Below are 11,104 nucleotides of genomic sequence, written 5' to 3'. Positions count from 1 at the left end.
AACGCCATTACTTCCATCTATAGATACAAATGGGAACAGCGCCTTCGCAGAAAAAATGAGACGTAATAAAGAGAGAAAATTCAAGCTTATCCACTAATTACGTTTACAAGCGTAAAATATTAATACATAATGTAACGGGTAAACATCCTGCTCAACGAAGCGACCTAGAAAAAAAGTATTTTAAATCCCATTGAGACAAAAACGGGAGGGAAATAAAAACCGAAGCATTTTGGTATCATCTTTTTCCAGAGATGTAAACATTAATTCAAGAGAAAAAAAATAAAGACGGCCTGTGGTCAGTTTTTGCGTGTTTTAACGTCTGCCAAAGTTTTTGGTCTAATCCAATTAGAACGCAGCAGCCTGTCACTTTGCTTACGTCACTTCCGCCCCAAAGTCCTTTGCTAGAGTTGGACCAAGATGGCGTCAACGCAGTTAACGGACGCGGAGCTTTACTCCGAATTGAAGCGCCTCGGCTTCACTCCGGGTCCGGTTACCGAAAACACTCGGCCGGTGTATTTGAAGAAACTCAAGAAGCTTCGCGAGGAGCACCAGCGAGGAGTTCGAGTCGCTAAAACCCGCAGCGGCGCGGCCGTCAACAGCAACAGTGGCGGCGGCGGTGGCGGTGGCAACACGGCGGGAGCCAGGCCAGCCAGCCATAACGTCACGCACCTGAGCTCCAGCAGGACACCGGGCCGGAAGTCCACCGTCCTCGGTTTCAGCTCGGACGAGTCCGACGCTGAAGCTCCACTCAGAAGGAAGTCTCTCAACCACAGCGACGCGGCGCCGCGGAGGAGCCCCGCTCTGAAGATAAAGCTCGAGAAAGAGAAAAGTCGACATGGCGCGGGGAGTCCGCTGAACAGCAACAATTCAACGTTGGCTCCGGGGGGGAACCGACGTGTCTCCTCGGGCTGGGGACTCGGTGTTAAATCGAATCTCGGATCGGATGGAAGAGATTACGATGAATCCGAAGACGAATTCGAGAAAGGCGAAGAGAAGTCCTCGCGTTCTTTAAACGGCAGCAGGGCGTCACACTTGAATACAAGCAAGCTAGCCGGGAATTACTCCGACTCCGACGAAGAGGAGGCGGAGGAGGTTTGGGGCCTTGGTGGAGACCGACAGCGGGGTACTCTGGAGCCCCGACGGGGCCACACGAAGGCGCCGAACCCACCCGGGAGTCTAAACATGTTTGGCAGACGGAAAGAGGAAGAGGGCGACGCGAAGAGAAGCTTCCCGAGGAAGACCATCTACGTGTCGCTTTCGGAGAACCACAGAGGCGAAACGGAGAAGAACAACCACGCCGACGGCGATGACGCCAGTCGCTTCAGCATCGGGCTCAGACCGCGATTTTCCAACTACAGCGGACTGGCCAGCATCTACAGAGGCAACCACTCCAACCACACCGCCCCCAACCACTCGTACAGCCAGCCCATTAAGGAGAAGCGGTCCGCCGCTCCGGACGATGAGCTTTTCCAGCAGTTCAAAAGGGAAGAGGTGGCCACCTCGAGCAGTTTCAGTGCCCACTACCTGTCCATGTTTCTGCTTACGGCTGCATGCCTCTTCTTCCTGGTCCTGGGCCTCATGTACCTCAGGATGAGAGGCACCGGGTCCACGGAGGTTGATGGAGTCAGTAAGTATCACGAAAATGAGATTCCTGCACATTTGCAACTTGTGCAGTCGGTGAAGAAGAGAACACACAAATCAGCACAACGCAAACAGTAGTTAATAATTCAAATATGACACCCGTTATTATCATGTGTGGCACGTCAGTCCAAACAGCAATGTTAAGTAAAAAAAATGTCTTCCGCAAGCCTGATGTTGATTTGCTTCCGAGTCTGTTCAGACCAACACCAGAATGAGTATTCGCTCTTCGCTTGTAGTTTTGATACATAAAATCGTCACTCGACACAATGTCAGATAATTGTGAAAAAGGCATTCACATGATGATTTGCTGCTCTGTTAGTCGGCACAGTGAAGCGCCGAAATTTGTCGAGAGTGATTTTAATCAGTGTCAGGTTTTGTTTGCCTTAGGTATCGGTGACTGGTATCGACATCATTCACGACTACCCGGTGCCTTCGCATATTGGTACTCATCCTCAATTTCTATTGAAGGAAAATACTAGAAACCCCACACATGATTAATAAAAAATTAAATAAATGATGAGGAAAAAAATAGCAAGTGTGCACAAAGGATTTGGAATCTTTTTTGGAACACACTACACAATCGCCACAAAACAGCTCTTTGCAAATGTAACACTGGAAAACAGAAATGGCAAACCCCATCATTGAGCTCTTAAAAAAAAGGCGCTAGAATAAGAATGAGGCTGTTTCTGCGCACTGAAAGCAGCAGTGCAGGGAGCTTTCATTATGGCTGACAGTGTGTCTGTGGTGGAGGGCAAGCAAAGTCACCAAATAGTTGAATCGGGCTCAACTTTTGGTGCAAAGCAGCATGACGTCATCCCGCTCGGTTTTCTTGCAGCGGCCACTGCCGTGCAGGTGCACGCCGACACGCGTCTAATTACGGTAACTAAAATAATTGATTCCAGCGCATAAAGCTCAAATTAGAACTTTCTTTTTTCACATTGTGGTTTCCATAGATGACAACTAGGGTAGCATGTATAATTTTTGTCAAGCAGTGACAACTTGCAGGGTTGCGCCGGTATTTTTTTTGGGGGGGGGGGGATTGCAAAAACAAAACAGTATGTCAGCCAAGAGTTTGGCGATGGAAGTAGTTGATGCGGTGAAAACTGGCATGTATAGACACTGACTCACTTATTTAATGGCTGCCTTCAACATGCTCTCTTATTGCAGAAGAATCAAATTTCCCGAAAACCGGTTGAGCTTGTGCCCTCACTTTAAAGCTTATTTTGACTGCATCCTTTTGTCTTGTTGCAGTTAAGAGTCACCCTTTTGGCAGCGAGTTCGACGCCACGCATGTAAGCACGCATTTTTTTCCCCCTTTGTACTGTACACTTGTCACAAGAACTGAATTTAACACAAAGAAAATAAGGTGAGATTTGTTTATTTGTGTGTGAATTGTTCCCATCTGCAGGACAAGCCCATTAGGGACCTCATCTTGAAGCTGCTGCTCAATCTCCACGACCACCTAGCGCACATTGCTGGTAGGGATCCGTTTTTGTGTTCGCTGGGTTTGTATTCGGTTTGATTTAGTTATAACAGTGGCTTTTGAACTTTTTCATCCAATGGCCACCTCGTGTCCAACTTTTAAAGTGTATCGCGTGTCATGGCGTCCCACAGGGGTCCGCGCTAGGACCAGTGCTGTTCAATCTTTCACATGCTTCTTTTTGGTGGCACTCGTATTAAAATATATATCGATATGCATTTAAAAGTTTTAAGAGGCAATTGCCCGCAAAAATATAAATACGTAAAACTCTTGTTTAGTTCAGTTTATGTGAGCGTTTTTGTTTGCAGGCCAACATGACTGTGGAAATCAGCAATATCCAAACAGAAGTCTGTCCATAGATGATGCTTCGGCCTATTTGACGGTATACTCGTGAATGCGTTTACTGTTTAAATGGAAGCAAATTTTGTTTTCGCAAGTTTAGTGGCGACGTTTATATTGTCTGTCAATTTCCAGGCTCAGAATGAGAAGTTTGAAGACTTAATCTACACGTCACTTGAATGGATCGTCCGGACAGGCCAAGATGTCGGGATAAGGTAAGATGGTGATTGACATATGGTTTAATTGCCGCTGATTTGTCACGTGCGGTTTGTAGACTGACGGGGCAGGTAGCCGATGAGCCCATGACGGACGTGTCAGAGGTCGCTCGGCTCGAGTCCACGCATCCAAGGATGGCCTTCACGTGCCGCTTCCGCCGAGCTTTCCTCACCGTCATCAGCAGAGTCTCCCTCTTGGCAGCCGGTAAGACGTCGACTGATTTCTTGAACGTAGCCGCGGCTATCCACGTTCGCGTGGTGATGTCATAATTTCGGAGGAATTTGCCCCTGGCCCGAGTGGAACGCGCGATTCGTTTGTCATGTTTCAGCCTGTGACTCATGCGTGTGCGTGTTTGTACGCAGCGGTCGGCGGTGTGTGGGGCCTGGTGTGCTACTTCAAGTATCGCTGGAAGAGAGAGGAGGAGGAAACCAGGCAAATGTATCACATGGTGGAGAGGATCATCGGTAGGATGCACGTCTTATCAAAATAACTGATGAAATGCATTCGCATTTTACAATAAAGCGCGATTTTAAATGTGAGGAATATTTTCCTTGGCATTTCAGCCCAATTCAGTGATTGAAAGCTGTGACTCGACTTAGTTTTTATTGTCGTGCAGATGTTCTAAGAAGCCATAATGACGCTTGTCAAGAGAACCAAGATCTTCAGCCCTGCCTGCCCATACCGCACGTCAGAGACGCCCTGGTGCAGCCTCAGGACCGGTCAGCACGCACACGCAGCACACAGATCAGGAAATCAAGCACAAACGCACTCGCCAGTTAGTTTTTTTTTTTGGGAGTTTGGTTTCTTTTCACTCGAAAAGTTCTGACCTCGGGCAAACGACACCCCAGATTTGTGAAATCCATTCAATCAGTCCGGGATTTTCTTTAAACGCCAACCGTATTCATTCAAAATAATTCTGTGGAACGGCAGCAGTGAAAGCTAATCATCAAATTGTGAGAATAAAGCTGCCAAAAGGTTTTTGGGGTTATTTCTCAAAACTCATCCCGGCGAACCTTTGTGAAATTTGCCGAGTTTGTCGTCACAGTTTGTTGATTTGAATCGGATGAACTGTTCGGTTTTAGCGGTTATGTAAATTAGAATGTATAGTTGAAGGCCACGGATTAGCACCGTTGGCTTGTGCAAAGATGCGCATACGTCGGCTTTTCCTCTTGGAAAAACATTTCCGTTGTTTCGCAGGAAGAAAATGCGGAGAATCTGGGAGCGCGCCGTGCGATTTCTGTCTGCCAACGAATCCAGAATTCGAACGGAGAGCCAGGAAATCGGGGGTTCCGACTTCCTTGTCTGGAGGTGGATCCAGCCATCTCTCAGTTGCGACAAGACGTCCTCCGTTCCCTCCAAAGTGTGGCAGGGAAAAGGTACCACTGAACCATGCGCTCTCACCGTTTCAACGCTCACCCGTTTGTGATTTGGATTCGCAGCTTTCCCCCTCGACCGGCGAAATTCGCCACCAAATAGCCTGACGCCGTGCTTGAAAATCCGCAACATGTTCGACCCGGTCATGTGAGTGTCTCATTTTGGTGACAAGCCACTCCTTTTTTTCTTTTTATTTATTTATTTTTTTTCTTCCCCACCTCACACGCACTGCTAATAAATAATTTTCAGGGAGGTCGGGGAGAACTGGGATCTCGCCATCCACGAGGCCATCCTGGAGAAGTGCAGCGACAACAACGGCATCGTCCACATCACGGTCGATAAGAACTCTCGAGAGGTATTGACACGCAACCGCTCTGCTCCCTGACGTCGGCGATCTCACAGCCGTCCTGGCCACTCTTGTCAACAGGGCTGCGTGTACGTGAAGTGCCTCTCTGCCGAGTACTCAGGGAAAGCCTTCAAGGCACTTCATGGCTCTTGGTTTGATGGTAGGTCACTAATTGAGTTGATTACAACAGAAGCAAAGCTTTGAAGGGAAGTCAAGTCCAAAAATTTTTTTTGCTCGATGTGCAAACGCGGTTTTCTGATTTCATATTTAAGCGGAAAAATCCATCCCTTTTATTTTTTGTCCATCTCAGCGACGCCCATTTTGTCCTCTGCTGTCATTTGAAAGTGACATGACAGAGTCAAGGTTATTTTATTTTAGTTCAACGCAAGCTGACGAAATAATTACATTGAGGGGAAAAAAAAAAAAATTACCCCAAAGAATAAATAAATAAATAAAAATACATTTTATGTTTACAAAACTAAACCTTATTTTCGTGCAAATGTCCTTTGCAGTTAATTTAATGCGCAAACACTTGGGGTTGATTTTGAAATTATTTCAGTATGACGGAAGAATTGCTGCCAAAGCGCTACGCTAATATACACGTATATCTTGCACGAAAAAATAATACAACTATTAAAAATGAACAATTGTTCTGGGATGGAATTAAAATGAACTTGTTACAAAACAGTCAAAACGAATTAAAAACTCCTAACTATAATTCAAATGAACTTTTATAACCGTGTTTGCAAATGTCACAGCACACCTGTTTATTTGGTTGAAATAAAACTGGTTCACGTTTATGTTCCACAAACATGATATTAATCGGAATACCATGTTTGGATTTGCGGCGGCACGCCGAACACATTATTGTCAATCACGACTTCCTCTTTAAGCAAGTAGTCCATTTTGTGACAAAGTGAAACCAACTGACAATGCGGTTCCTTTCTGCCAACAGGTAAGCTGGTGACGGTGAAATATCTGCGTTTGGACCGGTACCACCAGCGCTTCCCACAAGCTCAGGCCTGCAGCACACCCCTGAAGGCCTCCAGCCTCCACGTAAACGCCACGAACACTACGGCCAGCTCGCGCTGCCGCGGCTCGGCCAACTCCTCAGGCTTCTCGTGAGATCCACGCTAAGTTTTTTTTTTTTTTCTTCCTTCTTCTGTCCTTTGTAACAGGGATGACTTAACTTTTTTTTTTTTTTTTTTTTTTTACATTTTATGTTACTTCTCCCCCCCCCCCCCCCCCCGAGTCTTTTTCCTGTGTCGGTTTTTCTACGACGTTCGTATCGAAACTCGCTGACGTAACAATTTCCTCTGGGTTAGTTTTTAAATGCGCGTGCACGAACTCCAAAGTCGTGCATCTCTTCCACAGTCTGCGGAGTTCGCCACGGCTCATCATGGGTATACTGTCTGGCGGCTGCATGCATCGGCCTCCATGTCGGCGTCCCATACGGCAGCGTTAATCTCCTCTCGTTAGTTCCGAAGTACGCGAGGAAGGCATGAGCAGATTTGAAGAGGACATGCTGTAAATACTTGGGAATGACGGCACACGCTTTATTGAATAATCTGCATTAAAAGCAAACCACAAGCCTCTGCCACAACCCCCAACATACTTTTTTTTTCTTCTTCTTCTTGTTGTTGTTGATACAGCCACTGTTTGTTCCTTTTCTTTCCTGTTGACCTCCATCTTAATTAGCAGTGCTCCTGACATCACAGAATCAGCGAGTGTTGTCTTGTACATTTGCCCGAAGCTTTCTTCAGTTATAATCCAATTTTGTATTATGATTTTGCGTATTGTTTACCTCTTTCAAGTCTGGCCCTTTTTCTTCATTTTTATTTGACGTCCACCATCTCCCCCTCCCCGACCCCCCCTTTTTTGAAATGATGCCACCGTGACCTTTGGAGCACTCTAAATGTATTGATAGTTTGTCATTTGTTATATTCCAAGCTCTATTAAGAGATATGAAAGCTTTTTTTGTTTTGTTTTTTTTTTTCTTTCCAGCACCTGTTTATCAACACTACGATGCACCGAATTCATGTTTTTAAAATGCAGTGAATTGAAAGTCGCATTCAGTATTTGCAGTTTATAGTTGTTTGAATGATGCACATTGACAAATGTTCACAAACCTGGTGCAAAACATTTTGCAGCAGACATCCCGACCGTGCCTTAAATGTGTGCTTTGTTTTTTGTTTTTTTGTTGTTGTTTTTTTTTTTATAAAGATGGGCACTGCATCGCTGTGGGGGAATGTACTAGGTTTGAAATGTTGAAACCGGTTTAAAGGGGTAAGGAAAGCCGGACATAGGTGTAGTTTTGTTGGATTTTGACATCTGAGATTTGGTATTTTGTAGCAGTTTCCTCTGATTTCTTAAACCAAATGCTCCTCTATTTATTTTTTTTTAAATCAGCCATGGTGATGTAATATTTAATGTGACTAGAACTGTTACATAATGTGTCATAGCTTTTTTTTTTCCCACCCTCATTAAGGATTGACCTTACATCCGCTGCCAGACAATTGTCAGGATGTGTAAAACAATAAAGAACACTTTCAATAATAATATCATTGTTTCGGCTATTATTTTTACTTAAATAAATGATGCATGGTATTCAGATTTTTTTATTTGTTCCAAATTGCCCCACATATACATGCAATCCAACAGATACTTTTACTTTTTGAAATGAGTTCTGATAAGTGACCAATAGAGGTCAATGTTGTCTGCATAATGACTCAATTTCCAATTTAAAAAAAAACTAAAATACACAGTAATCGTTACTTTAATTATAACAACATATTTTTTCTAAGCTTTATCAAAATGTCGACATGAACATAAAGAAAGCACAAAATCATTCATCTGTAAACTAATGTCCGCCACAATTCATTCTTTTATGTATACCTGCATATACGCAGTATATTACATATGCTGTATGATTTACGTCACAACAAAATAAGGCAACGGTGCTTTTTTTTCGGTTCAATGTAGTGAGGATTAAAACTACACGTACATATAAATGTGAAAACAAAAACACGTATTATGGCGCTGTTGTGACGTCATTTATCAGCGACAACGTAACACGCATGAGGAAGTTATTTTTTTTCCCATAAACTGTCGTTTTCGTTGCCCTAAAATATAGGTTGTGTGTACAATATGGATGAAACAAATGTTTAATTATTTGTGCCATAAAACACATCCAGGTTTGTAATCTTACCGCCCTCATTTGTTGCAACGCACCACGTCGTGAAGCCAAACTTGTTCACGTGGGACAATATTAAATTCACTGATTGGCTGGGCGGATGGTGGGCGGGCTCAAGTGCGTTTATACGGTTGCAACTTTACTTTCGATTTAGATTGCTACACTCTCGAAAGAAGTGACGCAGTTCTTTTGAGTTGTATCTGCGACGAAATTTCGTTTTTGTGGCCTCAAACATGAAGACCTTAGTAATCTTTGCTGTTTTGGCGGCTGTCTACTGGAAAGTCGAATCCAAGTTCCGTAAGTATGAGATTCAACATAATTTGTTTATTGTTGTTTTTTTTTTCTTTTTTAATAAGTACCCCCAAAGCAAAATGCTAAAAGTTGTATAAAAAGCTGCTTCTACTGTCAAAAATATCAAAAAAATATCAAGCATAAATTGGGTTACTGCTGTCGCCAAAGTTAAGTTTCGGTTTCTTAGAAATTGCTTCTATTTGGGACCGCCCTCCGGTGACATCAGGAAGCGCAAAACAAAATAATTCTTAATTCCTGGCTAAGCAGTGTTTAGAGTGGACATTAAAAGTCTGCACACCCCATGTTTTTAATGAAGTTTAGTAGTGGCAGCATGCCAGGATGGAGAGAATTATGTACAGTTCAAAATAGCATTCAAGAAAGCAAATAATATGTCTGGGAAAGCCTCCTAGAACAACAGAACTTTGTTTAAAGTGAATCAGAGACTCCCATTTTACCGGAGCTTGACTGCAATTGGTGAATTCTTCTCTGATATACAGAATCCCCAACGGTGCAAGTGTACAGCCACATGCCCGGAGAGTTCGGGAAGCCTAACACGTTGATTTGCCACGTGAGTCAGTTCCACCCACCTGACATCAAAATCCAGTTGTTCAAGAACGGAAAGGAGATGGAAAATGCCGTCGAGACCGACTTGAGCTTCGAAAAGAACTGGCACTTCCATCTGACCAAGCATGTGGAGTTCACACCTCTGAGGGGTGACGAGTACTTCTGCCGTGTCACTCACGCCTCGGATCCTTTCAAAAATATTGACTGGGGTGAGTAAAACTTGTGACAGCGGAATCTCCAATTTCTGCTGTTAATGGTCCATTTTGCTAAATATAATGATCAGTCTGTCAACAAATTGTTCTCATTCATATTTACCTTAAAGTATCGGTGTCGCAGTATCAGAGCATGGTGCAAACACGGCGGCAAGGAGATGCCAAGTAGGGTTGAACCATTTTCATGAATAAACTATCAGATTTATAGTATTATACGTTTATTACATACTTCAATTAGCTTTAACTTAACACTTTAAGTTCATTATGACAAATTCACAAAATTCTAAAACTGTTTTTTCCCCTCCAAAATTGCAGCCTATGCAATTTGAAAATTGCATTCTTATATATTGAAATGTTGATTTGAATTCAATTAATTTCTGAGCCTTCGGGATAAGTATCAAAACATGTTAATAATAATAAAAATAAATCACGGAGGCAATGTTGAACGCGGAAGTGAGGGTTAGTCAAATTGGGCATTTTTTTTTTTTTTAACGGTGTAAAATAATGAATTATTGCTGTACTGTTTCACTAAATAAAACTATAATGAAAAGACATTTAAGCAACGGGATGACATCGTTGTGGGTGGTGTTATGTGAATTTTTCATTTTATGACACATTGTTTTTTGTTTTTTTATTATTTTTTTTTTTACAGATCCCTTCATGTGAGCAGGGGTCATTGACGTCTTTCCATCCCGATCCTGTCAAGTCTCATCGATTTTGCCCATCACTTGACAATGTCTCACACGTCTTCTGCATTCGGTGTTGCACTTCAGGCATCTGCTTCAGCTGGGGATATTTTCAATCAAGGACAAACTTTCTCAGTCATTATCCCATCCTATTGCTCAACTCACAAGCAGTCATTTAAAGGCAATATCACTCTGAAGGAAATAATGACAATAATTGATTTTCTCTTGGTTCACTGTCCTGAAATTCATTTTGGGCCACAATGATTTTTTTTCTTTTTTTTTTTTTTTCCCAAGTGTGGTTTCTTACTCCTATTAAATTGTTTTAAGTGTTTTAACTTTGTAAATGTAATTTGATGTAATACTCTTCCATGTATTAAAAAATGAAATAAAAATGTAATTCTCACTGATTGCTGAAGGGTCACTTTAGAAGTCTGCGCTGTCTTTAGTCATTTAATTATGAAAGCGTAAACAAGGACATGACATTGTATGTCACGTGACATCCACAAAAGGTGAAAAAAAGGATTTATAAGTTGAAAGTAAAGCTTTTTTGTTTTAAATGTAGTGGGAAATATTAATTCGGAAATAGTACAGTTAATATCATTGTATCAGTAAATATTTTATTTAGTTACTCCCCCACAATTTAGCGTTGAAGTGAGTTTAGAATAGAATATTCAGTAAATCGGGGGAAGAAACCAAAAGGAAGACTTTGAAACAAAACAGGTCAAGTAGGTCATTAAAAGTTGAATAAAACAATCTGGTTAA

The 11,104-nt window shown here is 42.7% G+C and overlaps 2 protein-coding genes across 2 annotated transcripts; both read left to right on the top strand.

The window, feature by feature from the left end:
• Window positions 1–407: 407 nt before the first annotated feature.
• Window positions 408–6,621, top strand: lemd3 (LEM domain containing 3). The gene is made up of 13 exons (XM_088288948.1): window positions 408–1,627; window positions 2,893–2,933; window positions 3,050–3,119; window positions 3,430–3,503; window positions 3,596–3,675; window positions 3,735–3,880; window positions 4,039–4,140; window positions 4,293–4,395; window positions 4,874–5,052; window positions 5,116–5,197; window positions 5,300–5,405; window positions 5,478–5,556; window positions 6,352–6,621. The coding sequence occupies exons 1-13, from the start codon at window positions 418–420 to the stop codon at window positions 6,519–6,521; spliced, it is 2,442 nt and encodes an 813-aa protein (XP_088145074.1). The 5' UTR covers window positions 408–417; the 3' UTR covers window positions 6,522–6,621.
• Window positions 6,622–8,717: 2,096 nt separating this feature from the next.
• Window positions 8,718–10,763, top strand: LOC148341499 (beta-2-microglobulin-like). Its single transcript, XM_088287896.1, has 3 exons — window positions 8,718–8,886; window positions 9,378–9,653; window positions 10,309–10,763. The coding sequence occupies exons 1-3, from the start codon at window positions 8,823–8,825 to the stop codon at window positions 10,320–10,322; spliced, it is 354 nt and encodes a 117-aa protein (XP_088144022.1). The 5' UTR covers window positions 8,718–8,822; the 3' UTR covers window positions 10,323–10,763.
• Window positions 10,764–11,104: the final 341 nt, after the last annotated feature.

Source organism: Idiotropiscis lumnitzeri, chromosome 2, assembly GCF_059441095.1.
Source record: "Idiotropiscis lumnitzeri isolate Australia: NSW breed Sydney's pygmy pipehorse chromosome 2, RoL_Ilum_1.0, whole genome shotgun sequence".
Classification (NCBI taxonomy): domain Eukaryota; kingdom Metazoa; phylum Chordata; class Actinopteri; order Syngnathiformes; family Syngnathidae; genus Idiotropiscis; species Idiotropiscis lumnitzeri.
Note: the sequence above shows the minus strand (reverse complement) of the source record. Positions and strands in the feature narration are given on the sequence as shown.

Bases quoted from the DNA above. Each gene is read 5' to 3' on its own strand.
- LOC148341499 (XM_088287896.1), top strand. From the start codon at position 8,823: ATGAAGACCTTAGTAATCTTTGCTGTTTTGGCGGCTGTCTACTGGAAA. The intron at 8,887-9,377 runs GTAAGTATGAGA...TCTGATATACAG, and splicing joins GAAAGTCGAATCCAAGTTCC to AATCCCCAACGGTGCAAGTG.
- lemd3 (XM_088288948.1), top strand. From the start codon at position 418: ATGGCGTCAACGCAGTTAACGGACGCGGAGCTTTACTCCGAATTGAAG. The intron at 3,504-3,595 runs GTATACTCGTGA...GTCAATTTCCAG, and splicing joins ATGCTTCGGCCTATTTGACG to GCTCAGAATGAGAAGTTTGA. The intron at 5,557-6,351 runs GTAGGTCACTAA...TTCTGCCAACAG, and splicing joins TCATGGCTCTTGGTTTGATG to GTAAGCTGGTGACGGTGAAA.